The sequence below is a fragment of the Equus quagga genome, chromosome 19, assembly GCF_021613505.1.
Source record: "Equus quagga isolate Etosha38 chromosome 19, UCLA_HA_Equagga_1.0, whole genome shotgun sequence".
Lineage (NCBI taxonomy): Eukaryota > Metazoa > Chordata > Mammalia > Perissodactyla > Equidae > Equus > Equus quagga.
Window position 1 is genome coordinate 10,597,641 of NC_060285.1, and position 22,696 is coordinate 10,620,336.

The 22,696-nt window shown below is 38.4% G+C and overlaps 1 protein-coding gene across 1 annotated transcript in view; it reads left to right on the forward strand.

Moving 5' to 3' along the window:
- The first annotated feature begins 209 nt into the window (after positions 1-209).
- Positions 210-22,696, forward strand: part of DMC1 (DNA meiotic recombinase 1) — a 39,407-nt gene continuing 16,920 nt past the window's right edge. Inside the window, exons 1-12 of the mRNA XM_046646635.1 lie at positions 210-322; positions 1,720-1,812; positions 2,402-2,446; positions 3,354-3,500; positions 5,323-5,405; positions 9,903-9,955; positions 10,964-11,005; positions 12,196-12,268; positions 15,905-15,996; positions 16,406-16,479; positions 16,611-16,725; positions 17,087-17,147. Coding sequence (XP_046502591.1) covers positions 1,762-1,812; positions 2,402-2,446; positions 3,354-3,500; positions 5,323-5,405; positions 9,903-9,955; positions 10,964-11,005; positions 12,196-12,268; positions 15,905-15,996; positions 16,406-16,479; positions 16,611-16,725; positions 17,087-17,147 — 836 coding nt within the window. The 5' untranslated portion in view covers positions 210-322; positions 1,720-1,761. The remainder of the gene's footprint in view (positions 323-1,719; positions 1,813-2,401; positions 2,447-3,353; positions 3,501-5,322; positions 5,406-9,902; positions 9,956-10,963; positions 11,006-12,195; positions 12,269-15,904; positions 15,997-16,405; positions 16,480-16,610; positions 16,726-17,086; positions 17,148-22,696) is intronic.

Here is a 22,696-nt window from a genome sequence, read left to right on the forward strand (position 1 = left end):
CCCACCCTCCGCCCCGCCCTCTGTGGGCCCGCCCCTCGGTCTTAGCCACGCCCCCACCTCCGCCCCGCCCTCTGTGGGCCTGCCCCTCGGTCTTAGCCACGCCCCCAGCCTCTGCCCCGCCCTCTGTGGGCCCGCCCCTTGGTCCTTGCCACGCCCATGCCGTTCGTCGGCTCGAAGTCTAGTCGTTTGGCGCCAAACTTTCCGGTCAGCGACGCGCGGGCCGCTGTCTCCGCGTTCTGGGTCCGAGTCGAATCTCTGAAGAGTGGAAATCCCGGGAGGGGGGCGGAAGGGATTCACCTTGAAACTCTCGGGGCGCCTGTGGGTACGAGCGGGGTTTGTGGCAAAAAGGGAAAGCGCGTGAGGAGGCGGTGGGGAAGCTCCAGGGTGGGTGCCTTTGCTTGGTCAGGCCTGGCGCGCGCTGCTGGGCCTGGGCCGGCGGCTTGGCGGGTCTCCTCCGCGCCCCGGGACGAATCTCAGTGATCTGGAGGGGTTTCCAGCATCCTTACTTTAAATCAAGTCAGACCCGGGTCTTGGAGCTGCCGCCTCCCCGTCCTTGGGAGGGAATGGGGTGTCGGGAGAACGTCCAGCAGCGGCGCCGCCCGGGCCTCCCGCTGAGAGCGGCGCCGGGGTGGCCGGCTCTGGGCGCCTGAAGCCGGGTGTCTGGGAGCCCTGCCTCAGATCCCTGTTCATCCGTCAACCGCTGCCTGAGAAAGATTTTATCGGGAGGGAAGAGATGGATGGGTTTTTTTCCTTCACTGAGGACAGTCTGTGGAATTTTGGGTAATCATATGTATTACGGCTGAGGGAGGATTCCAGAAGATTCCATGTACGCTGCCTCCTCCTTTGCCTTGGATACGTGCTATTTAGAGGTTCTAGGTGTTAGGGACCGTGCCTCTATCTTAGTGCTTTGTTCTCCTTCTGGGCCCCAGGTCCTGACTTTGGTTTGAAGTGAAGAGATGGAAGAGACCAAGAACCCTGACACGTGGACCACGTTTTATTCTAAAGAACACGCGCTTGTCTTGTAGATTCCTGAGATCTTAGAACAGCTGCTACAGTGTTAAATCAAAGACTGTTTCTCTGCTTACTGGCCCTAAGATTATAACCTTGGGTATCCACCATAACTTTAAATCTCAAAAAAATCATGAAACTAGGAAATACCATAAAACAAAATATATCTAATGTTTTATGAAACAAAAAGGATATATGTTACAAGGGAGCCCATCCATACTTAGTAAGCAGGCAGGTGTTCATTGTACATGAGAAAAATAAAACCTGTTTGTGGAGGGTAGGCTAAGTTCTAGGAGCCGGGGAGGATGCGGGAAGAGTGAGGCGAGCCCACAGTTCGTGGTGTGCTTCATATAGACGTGAGAGGTGGAACAGCAACGTGCGATTCTAAATGACGACAGCAGAAAAGACACTCTCAGAGAGTCATGATCAACGGGGCTATAGGGAGTCAGAAGATGATAAAAAGTAGTTTTGAGGAAAGAGAGAAGAAACTAAGTCCCCCACCCCAACATACATACACCCACAAAAGAAAGAACGCCCCGTGCCGGGCAGAAAGGAGATGGGCCGCCCAGTCTTTCCAGACTCAATGTTTCTCTACTTGTCCTTCTGATCGTCAGTGACTTTGAAGTGAAATCCAGGAGTTCTCTGGGCAAAGGATTCTGTAAAGTATATGATCTATGACTACTTCTCAGATAATATTTCTTATTTTCCCAGAATTGATTATTTTTCTGCCGCCCCCTCCCCCCCACCTTCAATATGAAGGAAGATCAAGTTGTGCAGGAAGAACCAGGATTCCAAGATGAAGAGGTATGACGAGAATGTTGAAAGATATGTAGACATTCAGTCATTCCAGAAAAATGAAGTTCTTCCCCTGCTAGCTACTATTTTTAGAAACTGAGAGGAGAAATAAAACATAGTTCTTGAGAGAGGCAATATTACAAATATATAACAACTTGTTTGGCAGGCGGTGCTAAGATTAGCTACTTAGCAACTGGCATGAGAGTATTTTAATAATTTAACAACTGGTATGGCCATGCTGGTACCTATGCATACTGGTACCGAATCGCAGAGGGAGGAGTTCAAGGTCTGGTGGGGAAGAAGGTTGAGAAAATGTATTTAAAAATAGGTTCAATGCTGTTCCACTCCTTTCAGTTAAGGTCTTAAGATTTGGAGAGGCCATGACAAAAGTATTGGGCCCTTTCCATGTTGGTCCTCCTTCTAAGTACGGAGCAATGTGTTTGAAAAAGCATTATTGATCCTTCCTCAATCTATCTAGAGAAATGCAATCTGAGGCATTTTGGAGTGACCCATAATACTGAATTAACTCTTTAAAAGATGTGAAACAGTTGTATGTGAAGAATCAAAACTCCATGGTTTTCTGTCCTGTCTCCTTTAGGAATCTTTGTTTCAAGACATTGACCTGTTGCAAAAACATGGAATTGTAAGTATTTTTTCAGTGCTTTGTGAAATTGTCCAGTTCAGGCTTTCTCAGCCTTGACCAGGTTGACATCGGGGCCTGGGCAGTTCCTTGCGGTGGGGGGCTGTCGTGTGCCTTGTGGGGTGTTGAGCAGCATCCCCAGCTCCTGACCACTCACCGTTTGCCGGTAGCATCCTCTAGTTGTGACAATCAAAAATTTCTGCAGACATTGTCAGGTGTCCCCAGGGTGCAGAAGCGCCCCTGGTTGGGAACGGCTGGTTTATACGGAGCTATCTACTGTCTCATCAACAGAAAATTCGCCCTCTGTGTCAGGTGATTGGAATAAATGATGTTGACAGAAATCCAGACTTTGAGCAACAAACTCAGCGAATTTCAACAGCAATCGGTTGCTAGTAAAGCTTCGGTGACATTACCTCCTGAAACCCTCACATTTAGTCTCTTGCGGTTGGATTTAGAAAACAGGAGCAAGAGAAAATCCTGGTCCTTTGGTGATGTAGCTATTTGCATTCTCCAAGGATAGAGAAAAAAAAATCTGTAAAAATTTTAGAAGAACATACTGGTAATGAAGTTCTGAAGAAGGAAGGAGCTGAACTGAGGGGGCGAACGTGTGATAATTTTGTTAGCTTTTCTACCAACAGACTTTTCTTTTCAATTCCTTGCTACATTGCCATGGTCTCACTAACATTCTTGGGAAATCAGGGCGCAGCCAGAACATTTGGCAGCGTGCTGGGTATGTTCTACTCGGATATTTCCAGAACATTTGGCTACATGGTGGGTGGGTTCCACCTGGCTGCTTGTGTAAAATTGGCATCGTGGTGGAAGGAGACGGGCACCGAAGCACATGACATAGTATGGGAGGCTTTCGGGCTGGCATTTTATCAATCTGCTACACCCATTCTTTGACTTACAGAACGTGGCTGACATTAAGAAACTGAAGTCAGTAGGCATCTGTACCGTCAAAGGGATACAGATGACAACAAGAAGAGCCCTGTGCAATGTCAAAGGGCTCTCAGAAGCAAAGGTGGACAAGATTAAAGAGGCGGCCAACAAACTGATCGTAAGCAAGATCCATTCTTTGTTGTTTTCGCTTAGGAGGCCCTGTCTCTGTAGCCTTTCTCGTTGGGAACGCTGGAAACTACTGTGGGAACTCTGCGCTCCCACAGTGTATTATACTATATACTGTATTATATTATGTATTCTGTATATTGTTATACTCCCCATGTTAACTTTTCATCGCTTCAGTTTCAACGCAACAGTAATCAATTTCTGAAACATTGAGGCAGGGGTTAAGAGACCTGGATCACTATGGAAGTAATTATTTTTACCAAAATTTTTCTTTTTGTCTCCCTGTATATTACTTTTTCCCCCTTTCTGTTTCTCTGCCTCTTCTTCTCCTTTTTATTTTTGCTTTTTTATCTTGCTCCTCCTTATTTTTGTCTTGCCTCCTCAAGTCGTGTATGAACTAAAGCTGAGCTAAACCCGTGCTTTGTAGCTGGACCCACAGACTATGAGAGGCCCATGCAGCTGAGAGCCTTCAAGCAGACACATAACCCTTTGACCCAAGTTTTTGTGTAGAACGTTTAGGGGCCACTGGAGGCACCAGCTCTGGAAATAGGAATGAGCAGAAGGATAGTCGCCAAGTCTCCCTCTTTGCAGAAGAGCAAGCCTCTCCTTTTCTACATGTGTATGTGAAGATCTCATTCTCAGCAAGGCCGAGAAGCTCTCTTCACCGACAGCCATTTGATTTCTTTTCCCAGAGGCAGTCGAGGCACAAGCCAGTGGCAGTGTGGTCCTGAGCTTGGAGAGGACCCGACTGACCCGCTCTGAACACAGCTCAGTTGCTCTAGCTTCTGAGTACACTCTGGCGGTATACCCAAGGGTCAATTCTACAACTGCCAGGGTGTCTAGGGAAGCCCCAGAGCAGTGCCCAGTGTTTGGAACACTGCTACTTTATAGCTCCCAGGCATTAGTCTTCTTTTCTTTGGAAAATTATCCCATCACCAAAGAAAAGAACCCTTCTCCTTCTCAAGCACCTACTAGTACACCCAGAGTCTTACCCTTTCTTAACTAAAGCTGTTTCTTCTTAAAGAGAGAGAAGGATTGAGAGATAGAGAGATGAGAAAGAGAGAGAGAAAGGAAGTCAGTTTCATAGCACAGTGGTTCTAAACGTTGGTGTGTATCAGAATCACCTAGAGCGGCTAAGAAAGGACACCAGCCCAGGCTCACTGAAGTAGGATAAAGCCTGGGCTTTTTTCTCCCCTTCAAGTTCTCCGAAGTTTGAGAATCACTGTCATAGTATAAAACAACAAAGAGGGAAATACATTAGACCACATCAGGGCCTATTTTCACTAGTTACACCACTGCATCAGCTGTAGCTCATTAATTCAGCAAATAAGTAGTATATCTACCATGTGAAAAATATTGTCTCATGAGTAGTGAAAATGGGAATTTCCGTGCTCCTTGTAATTTCTAAACCTGGGGGAAATGATGCTGTTGAATGAAATCAGCTGAATCATTTAATAAAATACCATTCTGCTTTATGCCATAAATATATCTCATTTAATCTTTACAACTACCCGATGAGAAAGACAGTATTATTATCCCCATTTCACCCAAAAGAGGCAGCTGAAGTACAGCAAGATTAAGTAGTTTACCCCACACCACACGACTCGTAAGTATTAGAGTCATAATTGAACCTAGGTAGGGTGGCTCAAGAGCCTGCGCTCTTAACCATGATCTTGTGCTGCCTTCAAAACAGATGAACAGTAGCTCATATCAAATGATGACTCTGATGATCAAGTGTATAGTTTTTGGCAGCATTTGAAATTAAAACCATCATCTTATACCCTTTTTGAACTTTTTCTTTTGTCTTTCTGTAGGAACCGGGATTCTTAACTGCATTTGAGTACAGTGAGAAGAGGAAGATGGTTTTCCATATCACCACTGGGAGCCAGGAATTTGAGTATGTATCTCGTATTTTTTTATAACCACTAAGCATAATCTTTGGAATTCTGCATTTCTGTTCCTCTATCTGGTTGTTATTTTTACTATAAGTGGTAGAGATAGCTGCTCCTTTTGAAGTAGTATTTTTTTTTTTGTCTCAAAAGGCACCCAAAGCAAACAAATTCCAGACTGCTTGTAAAACCAGGATTAAATTTCTTACAAGATATAAGTAGTTTCTGAGTCAGTCTATACTAATCTACAAACCATTTTAAAAATCACTTTAAATTTTCATTTCCTTTTCTTCCCCATTGGTGAAGAAAATTCCATTTCACTTTTGGTTTTACTTAAAAATCAGTTGTTAGACTGAAGAGTTTAGAAGAAATAATCCAATGTTGTTTTTGCTCTTCACCATCGGCAATTTTAACTTCCATTTTTATTTACTATCTTATGATTCTTGAGACATAGCCATTATCTGCCCAATGCAAGTTGACTAGAATGTATTTTTTTCCCCTAACTTACCAGGCAGAGTTACCATTTCATAAGTTAGAGCAGTCACCAAAAGCAATTTCAACAAAAGCAGTATTCCTTCTAAGTATTCCTCAAAATCTTGTCCTCACAAGATACTCCAAGGAAAAAGGATTTCATAGTCAAAGATGCCTCCACTTGGATGTCATCTGTTCAGCTCAGATTTCACAGCTCCAAAACCACACTTTTGGTCTTTGCTCCAAATCTGCTGCTCCCAAAGTCTCCCTCATCTCAGATCGGTCTCTGTCCTGATCCTCAGACCTAAAACCTTGGTGTCATCCTTGGTGCCTTTTTTTTTCCTCTCACACTCTAACTCTAATCCATTAACAAATCCCCTCTGCTCTACCTTCAAATATATTCAGTGAGGACAAACCTCGTAGTTTCTTCAACAAATAAATTACAAGGGTTAAAAAAAGAGATGGAGTCAGGGAGAAGACCTAGAAATTGAGAGATTTTAAAGACATATCACCTAATCCCAGTATGTGGATCTTATTTGGATCTTGATTCAAACATACTATAAAAAAATAAGACAGAAAAATTGAACACTTACTAGATAGTTGATATTAAGGAATTACTAATTTTTTAGGTGTGATAATGGTAATGCAATCATCTTAAAAATAAGAGTCTTTGGGGCTGACCGGTGGCATAGTGGTTAAGTTCACATGCTCTGCTTCGGCAGCCTGGGGTTCTCAGGTTCAGATCCTGGGTGCAGACCTACAAACCGCTCATCAAGCCATGCTGTGGCAACATCTGACATACAAAATAGAGGAAGATTGGCACACATGTTAGCTCAGGGACAATCTTCCTCAAGCGAAAAAGGAAGCTTGGCAATGGGTGTTAGCTCAGGGCCAATCTTCCTCACCAAAAAAAAAGAGTTTTCATCTTTTAGAGATACCTACTGAATTATTGAGGATGAAATGATATGTTGTCTAGAATCTGCTTAAAATAATATGAAAAGGGAGGGAAGTGGTTAGAGGTTTACATGAAGAAAGATTGACCATGAATTCATAGTTGATAATTGTTGAAGCTGAGTGATAGGTACATGATGATTCATTATTATACTTTTTTGTCTACTTTTGTTTATGTTTGAAATTTTTGATAATAAAAAGTTATATATTTTTTTCTATTTGTGTGTGTGTATGTGTACAGAGAAAGAGAGGAATATGACTTCCAATTATTTCTCACCACCTCCTCCAGTGTTACCTCACTAGTCTAAACCACTTATTAATATCTCCTCTGGATTATTATAACTTCTCACTAATTTCCCTCCTTCAGACCTCACCCATACTGTTTATTCTTCACATAGGAGGCAGAATGATCCTTTTAAAACGTAGGTCAGATCACGATACTCCTCTGCCCAAAACACCCTAATGACTCCCCATCTCACGCAGAGCAAAAGCCAGTCTTCTGGAATCGCTAACCTAATCTCATTTTTTATTCTTCTTCTAGTTTACTATGCACCAACCACACTGACTGACTTCTTTGCTATCCTTAGAACGTGCCACATACACTACTGCCCCAGGGACTTTGCATTTAACATCCTCTCTGCCTGGACACACTTTCCTCATTATCTATGGCTTGCTGTCGTCTCTTTCAGGTCTTTGCTAAAATGTCTATTTCTCAATGAGACCTTCTCTGATGGCTTTATTTGAAAATTTAAACTCCTACCTTCATCCTCTGCACTTCTTAACCCCTTTCTGGATCTGATTTTTATCCATACCATTTAATAACATCTGACATACCACATATTTTACTTATTTCTGTTTATTGTCTTTTCTCTCGTTAGAATGTAAGCTCCACGAAGTGAAGGATTTCTCTTTCTTTTGTTCACTGCTTTGCCCCAAGTGCACAGAACAATCTCTATCACAAACCAGATGTCAATAAGTATTTGTTGAATGAATAAACAAATAGTGAATGAAATAAGTTGGGAAGTGCAATATACAATATATTCCTCTCAGAGATTCACAGTGCACACTAGCCTGTTAAAGGGTCTGAAACACTGCAGTGCAACAAAATACTGCTGTAACTTAGCATTGCCTCACATTTTAAAATCACAGAACCTTTTTTTCAGGTGACTAACAGCTAAGGAAGAGTCTTTGGGAAATCCTCCTCCACAGCAACTTGGTCAAAAATCAGGTTAATCAACAAAACAGCTTGATTCAAATGACAACTTGCTGTTCTCCAGTTGCTCTATTACGTTGTGGTCCAGGAACCAGTGAGCTAGAGAAACTGTTACTGTCATAGTGGGTTTTCCGGTGTCCTCGATGTTGGGTTTTGGGCACAGATTACTCAGGAACTAGATTTTTTTTAATTAATATTTGATTTATTAAAATGTTATACATTCTTTCTTGAGCTACAAGTCTATTTATAAATCCAGCAAATCTTAAGGGGGCTTTTATAATATGGTTAACTAAGTTCCCTTAAACATTTTAAATTATTTTTTAATTTATTATATTATATTTCCTTTAAGAACTTTACTTGTCTGATTATTAAAATCTTCCCAATTACCTAAATATCTTTTGTAAATCTAATAAATTAAACTTATAATTCAGCACTCTTAAAGGTTCAAATAAGTACTGTGCATAATCTTAGTTATTAACTTAGAAACTGCAGGTCTGTATCATTTAATCAATTAGAGGCTAATCTGTTATTATAAAAATGTCAAATTCTCTTAAACTTTAGAAGCTCTCAAAGACCAAATATGCACAGATTATTCCCAAATTTAATATGAAAATAATAAGCTGTGGGTTTGATTTGTGTTTCTATTTTTAAATCTCCCTAGATTTAAAAACACTATTTCTTTACCTAATTCTAAATTTTCCTCAGTTTCACCAAGGCAACAACTATGCTATCCCAAATAATTTTGGGTGCCTTTCAGGTAAATTTTGGGGGTACCTTTTCAGCATATCAATCAGAAATTTTGTCTGAGCTTTTCCAGAGCTGTAACCTTTCAGGGTGATTTTTCTCAAGATGAGGAGGGACAAGAAAAGCTCTCTTGAATAGTTGGTAGGCCCTTAGGATCTCCAAGTGCATGCCCTCCAAATGGGATGGTCTCTCAGCCCCTGTCCTTTACATTCAAGTTATACAGGTCAGCATCAGATTTTTCTTTTCCTCATTGAAGTCCATAGTCCTCACTGAATTTGTGGATAACTTCTAACATTGCTTCAATTTATGTTTAAGTTGCTCTCTTAAACTATGTAAATGTAAATTTATTGGATTATCCATATCTCTTAAAGCTTTGTCTGATCTTTGATCATGTCCCAAAAGTTATGCTAATAGAAACTGTGAAAGTTTTTAAAACTCTCCTAACAGATCTTAGCCCAATTAATACAAATAATATTTATTGCATCTATTGAATATATGAGATAATGACTTAACTTTAGGTCTTTTCATATCAAGAATATTAAATGTACTAAAACACTGAGTTACCAATTAAATGTATGCTGTCAAAATCTGACACTCTTCTAACTGCTAGCATTGCGTATAACATCTTTAAATATTTTCTATTCTGACATGTTCTTCATAGAATTTGGTTTGTGAGGAATAAATCAATCATGGTGACAATCACTGGATTCTCCTAATGTCTATTTTTGGTATGCTTCTCAGTACATTTTTTAAAAAAACAGATATTCAGTTGACTTTTAGAAACATAGTTCCAGCACAATATCAAAAATGCAGTTAATAACTAAGACCATTTATTCAAACTCCAATTCAATTCTGAATAATAGTGAGACATGAGGCCTGCACAGCCCACTTCCTATTGGTACCCAGAAGTCAGAACAGCAGGGCTTATAAATTATTTTGCTGATCCACCTGCCCATACGCAGTAGAACCTGTGCTCTAAACAGGTGGGGTGTGCCATTTATTCAGCAAAGAATTCCTGCTCATGTTGCGTAGATAGATAGATATGATACTAATGATATTAACACTTTCTTCTTTCTTGATATCTCTATTTCTGTTCCTGTTACTAATGCTTACTTTCTATTTCCAGTAAGTTGCTAGGAGGTGGAATTGAAAGCATGGCAATCACAGAAGCTTTTGGCGGTAGGTAGAACCTTAATATTTTGTCATATGAAAAAAAATATATATGCATGCACACATATATAATTAAATAAACAACCAATAACAAATTGTATCTATTTTGGAATTTATGATGAAATCCCAATTATCATAATACAGGATCATTCTTGGCTGCATTTAAAATATGTTCCAACATTAACAGATGAATCTTATTGGCATTTTTCATCTTTTTATCTCTGATTCCTATAGAAGAGAATAAAATTTTTTTCTCTTATTCCTTCAAAAGGTATTTGAATAATGAGATGGATCTTATTTCTAGAAAATGCATGTTCCATGAACATAGAGAATAGATTTTCTCCTTCCTAATTATATCCTCTATTTTTAAAAAAAATTTATGCAAAGCTGTATTACATACTCTGTCTGACAGTTCCAGTATTTGCAATCCTCAGAGAACGAAATCTGTTTTATTGTTGTTGATGTTTCTATAGACTTGGAGAAATGAATCTGTGTTTCTTTATTTCTGTTGACTCTCAGTCTTAGTGGCTTACTTTCTTGTGTATTTATTGATATTTGTGAACGTGTTGCTTGATTTTAATCTATCGGAGTTCCATGGGCCTCAATTGGTGAGTGGGGAAGTTTTCCTCCAGAGAGACTTGCTTTTGTTGGCAGCTAGGGGATACCACCAATCTGAGACTACTTTAGCTGCCCTTGAGGATCTCAGGTCAGTGGGAGAACCCAGGCTCTCCTTCCTGTGGTGGAGTCTTAAACTTTCACTTATATGACTATTCCTAAGGAAAACTTGATTTAAATTAATTTTTATCTAAAGGACAGTTCTGTGAAAAAATACCTTAAAAAGTTACTTTTACTGCTGGTATTCATATATGCAGAATCCCTTCGTGACACAGAGGTACTTTATGTGTGAGATTTGACTGTTGGAAAAGAAAACCATACTCTGAGGCCAGACTTATTCTTTATGAAAATATCTAAAATTTAATTATGTATGATTTTTAAAATTTTTTCTATATTTCACAGAATTTCGAACAGGAAAAACCCAGCTCTCTCATACTCTCTGTGGTAAGGATACATAACAATGACAACAACAATAATAATAATGATCACGGCTATAACTTACTAATCTACTTTGAGTTTGGTACACATAATCTCATGTAGTCGGAACAAACTTGCAAGGAAACTAAAACTCAGAGGGGTTAAGTCAACTGCCCATGGTTACACAAATACCAGAGCTGGTCTTTGAATGTGTGATGCTTGAGGTGATGTTGTGTGTGCTGCACTCTGAACACCTGAATAGAAACAAGGAGGAGGTAAGTGGGTATGAATGTGTTGGTGGGGAGGAGCATCCACTGTCTCAATTTTTCCTATTCCAGCTTTTCTATATTGTATCTGTAAGAATGTCACAAAATCTCTCGAGGCCTAGAATCCCTTACTTTCCATGGAGTGAAGTTGGCTCTAAAAAAGACTTCAAAACAATTTTTTCTAAAACAAAATAAGCAAAAATACCTTCTTTTGCACGAAGACATTACTCTGCATTCCTTTGACCTAAATAGAAGGAGCATGGCAAAGTGGTTAAGAAGGGAATTCTGGAATCAAAATACCTGCCTCCAGTCTGGGCTCTACCATTAATAGCTGTGAGACCTTGGGCAAGTTGCTTCACCTTTCTAATTTTCCCCATCAGTAAAATAGGAATAATGATAATGCCAAATTTAGGATTGTTTTGAAAAATAAATGAAATAATACATGTAGCTAATATAAAGTAATTCCTCAGTGTTAACTACTACTACTATGTAAAGGAAAGGCACTTAAAAATTTGACATACATTGTAATCTATCATAACATTAATAAAAAAATAAAAAAAATTTGACATACATTAATTGAAAAGTTATTTAGATGAGTTATATAGCATAAATTATATTTGTGATTATTTCTTATAGAAAGAAATCAGTAATGTTTAAAGTCTACTTCTATTCTTAGGAGAACTAATGTTCATGAGTATCTCCCATTGTGAGAGACAGTGAGTGACTTTCTTTGTTGAATTACTGCTATCCTGGCAGAATACTTACAATTTTACCACGGGTTAGTAATATAAAAATGTAGCGTGCTCTTTGTTTAGAAACTAAAGGATTACGATTCTTTGCTAGATTGACTAAAGAGTTGCAACCAGGGTAAATCCCATGTTAATTTATATATTCATTTGTACAAAGTTTATTCACTCCACTAATATTAATTAATTTTTAATTGCTTCCTAGTGACAGCTCAACTTCCAGGAGCAGGTGGCTACTCAGGAGGAAAGATTATCTTCATTGATACAGAAAATACTTTGTACCCTTTTATTTAAACAAGTTGCTAACATAATAGTGTAATATAGTACTGTTACTTTAAAGAGAATTTGTTTGAAATATGTCATTTTTGTAATCATCCCGTAAACTAGCAATAATGAGAAAAGCCAAGGGGAAAACCATTGCTGGTCAAGTTCTCAAGTTACTTTTTATTTTAAAAGATTTCACATCTCCACGTGAGTTTGGTATAAAATTGACAAAATGAATACATGAGAGGAAATATATCTTCATTTTTACTCCTCTTCTCCAAAGATTTTACTTAACAGTTAGAAAGAAGATTATTGACTCACTCAAAGTCATGGTCCCAAATAAAGGGAAAAGTATGAAGAGAACAAAAGCACAAAAGGGAAAAGGGCAGAAGCTGTTTGGGTGGCAGAAAGAACTGCAGTCTAACTGAAGTGTAAACTGTTCCAGAATGCGAGGCGGGAAAGGCGATCTGGGTCTTAGACATGAAGGGCCTTGAAACCGGATGATGACTGTAAATGGATACTTTTGCAATATTCTAGGCGAGTAATGAGAACTTGATTTAGGTTGGGAGAAGTAGGAATAAAAAGAAAAAGACAAGAAGTATTAGGGAGGAAAATTGATAGGACGTAATGACTGTATTCGGTAGACAAACGAAAGAGAGGTTTGAGAAACCACTCTCAGGGTTTTTTTGTCTAGATACTGGGAGAAGAATGACACTAAGGACGGAATCGGGAAGATCGTGTTTCAGAAAAAGGATGATGTTGCATTTTAATGTGTGACATTTCATAATAATGTGAATATGAAGTACAGGAGGCCATCCATATGGCTGTTGGAAATGTTGGACTCGGCTTGAGAAAGGAGTAGGGCCAAAGAAATGGATGGAATAGCCAAGGGAGCAAGAGAACTTAGGGAGAAGAAAAGAGAACTGAGAATAGCACTTCAGTGTGTGCCTATGTTTAGGAAGAGGGACTAAAAAGAGGAACCCATAGAGACAGACAAAGTAGGAGGAAATCCAGTGTGGAGGCTGAGCAAAAGGAAAGTTTCAAGAAGAAAAGGGTAATCGGCAATGTTCCAGAGAGAGAGAGGGAGAGAATGAAGGTGCAAACTGAGAAAGATCACACTGAACTTGGAAATTAGGAATCCAAGAGAGGATTTGCAGTAAAGTGAGGTGATGGAAGCTTGTTGCAAATAAACAGTAAGGAATTGAGGTGGTGTGTAATTGACCAATCAATAGAAGAAGAAATACAGTAGTTTGAGGAGGTGTCAGGTTCAGAGGAAATTCTTTTTAACAATAAAGAAGACCTGCACACGTTTGTAAGGCCATTCACAGTGAAGCCCCAGCCTAGCACTCTAAGCTCGTACTCACTATTGTCACTATTACAGACAAAGAGATCAGTCTGTTCTAGTCTGATCTTATTGTCTCTAAAACATGCTTTGCTGTTAAAATTTGAAAACATTATGTCAGCAATTATTTAGATTTAACTATAAAGATTATGGTTTCTTACATCCAAATCTTCTTTCCTGTATTTTTGTTTTGGTGGAGTATCTACTCAAGTAGTTCTTTCAGAAAAGTAATCCAGGTGGTAGACGTTAAGCTCTGGCATATCTGAAAATGCCTTTATTTTGCTCTCACTCCTGAATATTAATTTGGCCAGTCATAGCGAAATTTGCATGGTATATTTTTATCTTATTGGGTATTTGCTCCCTCTTTCCCTACCTCACAGTCTTTCTGAATCACACAAATCCTTTAAGGCTCATTTGTAGGCCTGCCTTTTCTAATCTTCTCTAATTACCCAACTTAGAAAACCTTTCCTTCTTGATCTGTTATAGAATTTACCATCTAAAATACTCTAGTACAAGAAAAAGAACCAGAGAACCATTTGCAGAAGACTTTATTTGTAAATACTGGGTATGAGAAGACTGAAGGACTTGGGGAAAGAGGGTGGAACGTTGTACAGGGCTTTAGCCAGAGGGACTCACCTGGAGTTCAGCTAGTTTCCGATAGTTGGTTAGGGATTCTTGGAGACAGAGGAATTGTTCTTGCAGAATAACAGCCACCGTTTGGGCAGTTTGGATTTTATCAAGAATGGTAGAGTGGAATAGTTAGGAGCCAAATCTTATGCAAGAAGGAGTAGGGAGGAACAGCTGGGGGGAGCAAGGACGTGCAAGCGCTACAGTAGGATGTTACTCTTTACCCATATACTGCTCTCTCTTGATATATTTCTTTTTATGTGTTTATATTTTGCCTCCTTAATTATGTTTTAAGCTTACCTACGGCATAGATTGTCTTATAACTCCTTATATCTTCCATAATGCCTTGCATTGGTAATTGGTTAATATGATAATCGATTCCCTATGGTTGTCAGTTAATAAATATTTGTAGATTGATTTGAACTTTCCTTCAGCATAAGCCAAACTTTACACTCCTGGTCACATACTAACTGGGTTTTGTAAAAACTGACATGGTGAAAAACACTCCTCTTCCAATTCCAAAGTCTCCTTTGGCTTGTCCGCCCAGGATATACCCAGTAGCAATGGAAGATTTTAGTGGCCATCACTGAGGCTCTGAAGAAAAGGACACATATAGTGCATGAGGATACAGATGGCTAGGAGAGCCTAAAGACAATCCCACATTTATCGAACTAGTTGCAAGGGTCACAAATAAGATTATAAATGGTCCTTGCTTTACAGTTACTTATAGTATGATCAGTATTATATAAACACTGTAAACAAAGTGAAGTGAGATCACAGATAATGCATTTTATTTTACCTCACTTCTCTTTAGAGGATACTGTAGACATATTGTTGAGATCACCAAAGACCTAAAAGAAAATGTTTATTACTCCTTTATAGGTTAGATACATATAAGTGATTATTAGCATCTTCCAGAATCCCTTTGCAGGTACACTGAAATTGCCTCTCTATGAATTTACTAATTTCAGAAAGCTAACACAACTCCTTTAGAAGAAAGTGGATTTTAAACCCTAAGTAAACCAAAACCCCAGGTTGATAGTTCCCTTCTGACCCTTGAAGTTACTTTTTTGACCTTTTGCTTCATGTAGTCAAATTTATCACTTTTGGGCAACATGTGATTAATAGTATATTAAACTATTTCATATTAAACAAGTAAGAATTATGAAGAGAGTGAATTAATTCACTTTGAAGTGACTCGAATTATAACTCAGTGATGTTGTTTTCCTAGAATAGATCTACTTTTCTAGAACTGAGAACAAAAGAGATTCACAAATCTTAGTGTCTAGTTTTTCTCTTGTAACTGATCTGCTGCATAATCCTGAGTCATTCACCTAATCTCTGTTTGTCAGTGTCCTCAACTGTAAAATGTAATATAGGCCATAACGACTAACTTCCAAAATGTTTGTAAAGGTTAGATAATTTAATGTTTAAATTCATTACCGCCTCATGATTTCTATGACTGTTATCACTACCTAAGGTATTCATAAATTGAGGCACTTTTGAAAAATAAAATCTGGTCTAGATTTTAAGTGGTCATTAGCATCCTTCAGAATACCTTTGTGGGTACACTGTTTTGCTTCTCTGTTAATTTGCTTACTTAAGGTGTTATATTTTGTAGTTGTTATCTAAACTTTTTTTGGAATTGATTTATTGGATCCTTAATCTTGGCATACTCTAGCCGTCCAGATCGCCTTCGGGACATTGCTGATCGCTTCAATGTAGACCATGATGCAGTACTGGACAATGTACTCTATGCACGTGCATATACTAGTAAGAACCCCATGCAGTTGGATGTTTGGGCTGTTTTAAGGTTGACAGCACTGATTTAATATTTGAGTGATACAACTTTTGACACTTCTTTTCTCTTTCTATTTTACTTTTCTCCAAATTAATTTAGTCAGTCCACAAATTTTACCATGTGATAAGTCCTTAGATATTAGAATGCCCTCAAATTATTTCTTATTCTTCGCCTTTAAAATGGAAAGTAACATTCTTTTTGGATAATGTAGCATTTGTCATTTATGCTAAGGCAGAATACGAAATTGAATTTAACAAAGTCATAAATACTTAAGAAAATCCTTCAAGGACTCTCTCTTGCTTGACTCCCAAGGACATAAATGATCTTAGCGTCTGTTTCTTCTAGCTTTTATTAACATTTTCTCTCTGCATTTCCCACCAGGTGAACATCAGATGGAGCTACTTGATTATGTAGCAGCAAAGTTCCATGAAGAAGCTGGCATCTTCAAGCTATTGGTATAGGCATTTAAATATTGCTCGCTCGCAGAGCTATTTAGCATAATATTTTTCTTCTATTGACTCTGATTCAAATCAACTTCTTCCTTCCATTTCCAAATGCTATTTATTGTTACATTAACTCTGTGCAGATCATTGATTCAATAATGGCACTTTTTCGAGTGGATTTCAGCGGTCGTGGGGAGTTAGCTGAACGGCAGCAAAAATTGGCCCAGATGTTGTCGCGACTCCAAAAAATCTCAGAAGGTAGATTTTTTAAATAAAATGGCGCTATCAGAATAACATCTATGACTTTGCTGAGTACACTTTGCAGAAAAGCTCAGAATAATGTCAGGAGGCAATACATTTTTAAAAAATAAAATTACCTTCGTGGGAATACAACTCTTTTTTTTAACCAAAAATATTGATTCTAATATAATAAGGTACCTAAATAATAATAATAGCATTAAATAAATTAATTCATGTTATCAATGAAAAAATAGGAATCTGATCTTGTTTATAAAATAAATTCATGGCACAATGTTTCTAAATTCTGAAATCTAAACAATGAACTTCTTATATTTATATTGCCATTATCTTAGTTTCTTACTTTTATTTCTTAATGCAGAATATAATGTGGCTGTGTTTGTGACCAATCAAATGACTGCTGATCCAGGAGCAACTATGACGTAAGCCCCAATATTCTGCTTTTTTATTTCACAAAGATTAATATCAAGAGGGTTAGAGTGTAGAATAGAAAATAATTCCAAAATAATCAGTCTTGTTGCAGGCACAAATATATCACAAATCACTTTATTGCACAGTGCATATTGCTTCATAGTTGCCAATATCACTTATTTGTTATCCAGAACCAATTTTTCTGTAGTTCTTTATAAAATAAAACAATAGTTTAACTATTTTGAGAGATACTTTGGGCTCCCCTTTTGTCTAGGACTAAAAGAATATTGAAGGACAATAAGAAAAAGATCCTAGAGAAATAAAAACTTATATTCCAGATACATGAATGACTTCTATTGCACTGATAAACTGTTATCCTAAAAACAAAAAAGCAGGCTCCCTACAGCATATGAATGAGATATATTTATAAGAGGTCCTATGAGAGAAGTCTTCTGTTTGAAGGAACAGAATTTCAGTCCACACTAGGCATCTTCAGAATTTGTTGAAGTATTTGTGCACATAATGCGCCTGTTGATGGCTCTGCTTGAAAGACGGCAGTGAATGGAAAGGCAAGGAGAGCTAAAGGAGGATAGTGAAAACACAAAATGTGAAGAAAGGTTAGTTACCACTATCAAAAAATATGAGCATTATGTGTCTGAATAAGTAATCAAAATAACCCTGAATCTATGCTGCTGCTTTTTTAAAGATCATTTCAACAACTTTTTATTTAGAAATTTTTTAACCAGAGAAAAGTTGGAAGAGTAGTACAATGGTAAAAAAGTATGTATATAGTAGTACAAAAGTACATATATCTTTCACCTAGGTTCATCAATTATTGACATGTTGCCACCTTTTTTCTCTCTCGTGTGTTTTTATGTGTGCGGGTGTAAGCATATGTGTAAAATCTCTTTCTCCGTACATATACATACATGTATGTATATTTTCTGGTGAAGCATTTGAGAGTTTTTTCCCTGAAACATTGAAGCATCATGACACTTCACCTCTTAGTACTTCAGCATATTTCTTCTGAGAACAAAAGCATTCTCCTATATAATCACAATATAATTATCACATTCAGGAAACTTAAAATTGGCATACTAGTGCCATCTAATATACACTTGTATTCAAGCGTCTCCAGTTGTCCCACTAATGTCCTTTATAGTTGTTGGGTTTTTGTTTTGTTTTTGATTCAGGATCAAGTGAAGATCATGCACTCTATGTAGTTGTCATGTCTCCTTTAATCAGAACCTCAACCTCTGGTTAGACTTTTATGACACTGACATTTTTGAAGGGCACACGCCAAATGTTTTTCAGAATGTCCCTCAATTTAGAGTTGACTTTTTTTCTCAGTATTTAAAATGTCAAACAGTTTTAGCAGGAAAACTACTTAAGCGATATGATAGCCTTCTCAGTAAATCCTATCGGGGGCACAAGAGAGCAGTTTGTCCCATTATTAGTCATGTTGGGTTTGATCATGTGCTTAAGATGGTGTTTGCAAGATTTCTCCATTGTAAAAGACCTTTTCCTCTTTGTAATTAATAAGAAATTTGTGCGTGATACTTTGGGACTCGTGTAAATATCTTCTTCTGCAATAAGCTTTCACCCATTGGTTTTAGCATCCATTGAAGATTCTTGCTTAAATCAATTACTATTCTGATGGTTGCAATATAAAGTTTTATTACTTTAAAACTGAGTCAATACATCATATAGCAGCAGATAAATGAGCCATTGACATATATATTAGAAGATATTTCATATGCTATTGTAAATTCTGTAAGTTGTACTGAAACGAGTGTGTCTCTCTTTAGGCATTTTTTAAACTTACCCAAAGAGTATTGCTGCGTCTTCTACAGTTTGATGTATCTCTCACTTCCGATACCCTATTAGGAGTATTTTCTACTTAATTACAGGAAATTCCAATGTAAAAACTATTAACCACACAAATAGTATTAAGAAAGTTAAAAAGATTGAGGAGAGGGAAATCAATTATTTATTCTTTCCATAAATATTACTGAAAATCTACTATGTATCAAGATTCTGGGAATTCACTAGCGAACAAAAGGGACCATATGCCTTGCCTCCATAAAGAAGAAAAATAAATGATGTCTGTTTAAGTCAAAATTTTAAAGTCTTGGTGGGTCACACATTGTCTGTAGTCCTTGAGTGGTTAAGGCAATTTTCTGTTTTATAGGCTGTCTTTCATACACAGGGCATGAAGTACTTCACAAAGAGAATTATTTTAAACTGAAGAGAAATGGAAGATTTTTAAGGCTCGCTTTAAAAAGAGAAAATGACTCATTGGCTCAGAGGGAGGAAGTGGGTTGCATTCAAATAAAACAGTACAAGTTAAAGAGCAATGTTCTTTCTCAGGTATGAGGAGGGAACATTGAAGAGGCCAAAACTGCTGATCTAGAGATAGAAGGCAAAGGAAATCAGTGGAAATTAGGTCAGATGGGGTTCTCTTTCTTACATTCGTAGAAACTTTCAAAAAAAGTAAAACCGTTTGAATTAACTGCAATAAGACAATGAAAGGAGAAATAGAGAGGTGACCGAAAGGAAATAATTGAAGGAATTGGAGAGGGGAAGAGATTTATAATGAAGTGAGCTAAGTAAAGAGCCAGAAAAGGTAACAAAGGCTGGTATTTTTGCTGGATGAACCTGCTTTGAAACATCATCTCCTCCACCTAGCCGAGTTGTAAGGAAACAAGATTCACTATAATTAGTATATTCTAAAGTATGTTAAATTATAACAATACAAATTAAATGCATGTCGTCATATAAAGCACATAAATTGCCACAACTAAATGAAAAAAACCAGAACAGCTTTAAACTAAAGGATTTCAAATGCTATTAGAAATCCTCCTGTAAAGAAAATATCTTTGCTTCTCACTGGTGAGGAACTCCAAGCTGCAGCTCGCCTGGGGCCTGTCAGAGAAATATCACTATAATTGGTATGAGTCCCCAAGTACACTGACAATAATTGAGGCTTATATCCCGTGCATTATACTTGATGGCACGTCGTATTAAAAAGGAACAAAATTATAGAGGCAAGGAGCTGCTGTATAATACAGAGGAGCAGTAGCTCCTAGATAAGGCTTACACATACAGATTTTAGAACTGGAATGATCCAGTTGATGAAGGTGTGGAGATACAAGGTCAAAGTATCAGCCTTAAAGCTCCACACCAGGGCAAGTAATAAGATGAGCAACAAATAAGACCGTGATGTTGCCACCTACTTCATTTGTGTATTTGTTTTCCTAAAACAAAAGTCATCTTAGAATGTGTGCAGTTTTGTAAATGTGCAGCCAGTTTATTCTCTAAGGGTGTCACCTACTGATTCAACATCATTAGCATAAATTAAGAAGCAGTACGGTTAGAGAAAAGACATTAAGCCAAGGTCTCTAGCATGGTGACCTTGTGCAAGTCATTTAAACTATTTGAACTTTATTTTCCTCCCCCTCAAAATTAAGAGAACTTATATTTATTGATTGCTTACCATGTGCCAGGTGCTTTCATGCATCATCATCTGTAATTCTCATGTCCCCCCAGCATAACTCAGCCTCCTTGGGCCTCCCTGTTCTTTCTGTGAAGCCAATCTCAGTATGTGGCTGCATCCCTCCCACATCCCCCCCAAGCCCCCAGAATTCCCTCTTCAAATTTTTGAAAAAAGTGTAGATTTTTCTGCATATTTTGGGAGGAAACAGAAGGGGGAGATTACTTAATAAAACTTCTTTTCTTTTTTTTTTTTAAAGATTGGCACCTGCGCTAACAATTGTTGCCATTCATCTTCTTTTTTTTTTTCCTGCTCTTTTTCTCCCCAAATCCTCCCAGTACATAGTTGTATATTCCAGTTGTGAATCCCTCTAGTTGTGGCGTGTGGGACGCCACCTCAACATGGCCTAATGTGTGGTGCCATGTCCGCGCCCAGGATCCGAACCCTGGGCCACTGAAGCAGAGTGCGCGAAGTTAACCACTTGGCCATGGGGCCGGCCCTTAATAAAAGTCCTTAAACATACGCCTTTTTAAAACTGTCTCTTGGGCAGGCCCGGTGGCACAGCGGTTAAGTGCTAACGTTCCACTTTGGCGGCCAGGGGTTTGCTGGTTCGGAACCCGGGTGCGGACATGGCACTGCTTGGCAAGCCGTGCTGTGGTAGGCATCCCACATATAAAGTAGAGGAAGGTGGGCACAGATGCTAGCTCAGGGCTAATCTTCCTCAAAAGAAATAATTAAAATTTTGCCACAACTAGAAGGACCTGCAACTAAGATATACAACTATGTACCAGGGGGGATTAGGGGAGATAAAGCAGAAAAAAAAAAAAAAAAAAACCTGTCTCTTCTCTTTCCCCAACACTCTTCTCTTTGGACAGCTCTCTTCCTATCGTCCCCTAATCTCAAAGCATGCTCCTCATTCTTGGGCATGCTCACTCAGCCTTTCTCTCCTTAATGGACTCCTTCTCAAAACTTCCATCTGTAAGCTTACCCCTTTGCAAGTCAAACTACCAAGAGTACCAGTTGTCCCACAAGGTTACCCTTGCCCGGGCCGCTCAAGGTGCCCGCTCCAATCAGTATTTGAGGTGGATACTATTATTGTTCCTAATTTATAAAGGAGGAAATAGAGGCCTAGAGTACTTGGTACTTGCTAATTCACACAGTTAAAAAACAGAAGCCCAGATTTGAACCCAGGTATCTCTGACTTCACAGTTGATGCTCTTTTAGCCTCCCTGTGCTACCCTCCCCATCCTACTCCCAGAAAAATATCCCCTGCCCTACCATCACCATAATCCTATACTACATGACCCCAGCACCTAATTTGAAGTTGGGAGGTCAGGCTGTTGTGGGTCTTACCTTCAACAATATAATATGTTGTATCCTGTTCAATCAGACAGGGATAAATGAAACAATCTTTCTTGGCCCCTCTATATTCCCAATATCCACCCCATCTCTTCCTCTTTCTCATCATACTCCCCTAGCCCCTGAGTAAAGAAGGAAAGAAGAGGAGAAGAAAATATAAAAGAAGGGGAAATAAGAGAATAGGCTAAAGCAGGGATGTGGGTGGTTTTCTGAAGCTGTTTTTACTTGCTCAGAAATAGAAGTAAATTAAAGCCCTCTAAAAGAATGTGGAATGCTATTACACCTTCTTGAACTTTACTCAAGACTTTGTTATAACTGCTAGAATACTCAGGAGGCTCAAGGGAACTTTAAGAAGTTTCTTGGTCTACATGTCACTGAAAGAGTGACTGTTTTAACTGAATTGTTTAGTTAAATAATATTAGTTACCAGTTGTTGAGTATTTCTTATGTGCCCGGATTACTGTAAGGATAGAGCTAATGTGTATAAATGACCTGGCTCCCAACAAGTTATATTAAATATATCTTGAATCCTCACAAGAGCCCTAAGAGGTAAGGTCTTTTTTTTCCCATTTTACAGTTAAAGAAACTGAGATTCATAAAAATAAGTAACTAGCCCAACATAACATAAATAATAGGTGTTTGAGTCAGGATTAGGAAAGCAGATAATAATTATAGTCACTAGGCTAATGCCTTACCTAAATTACTTCGT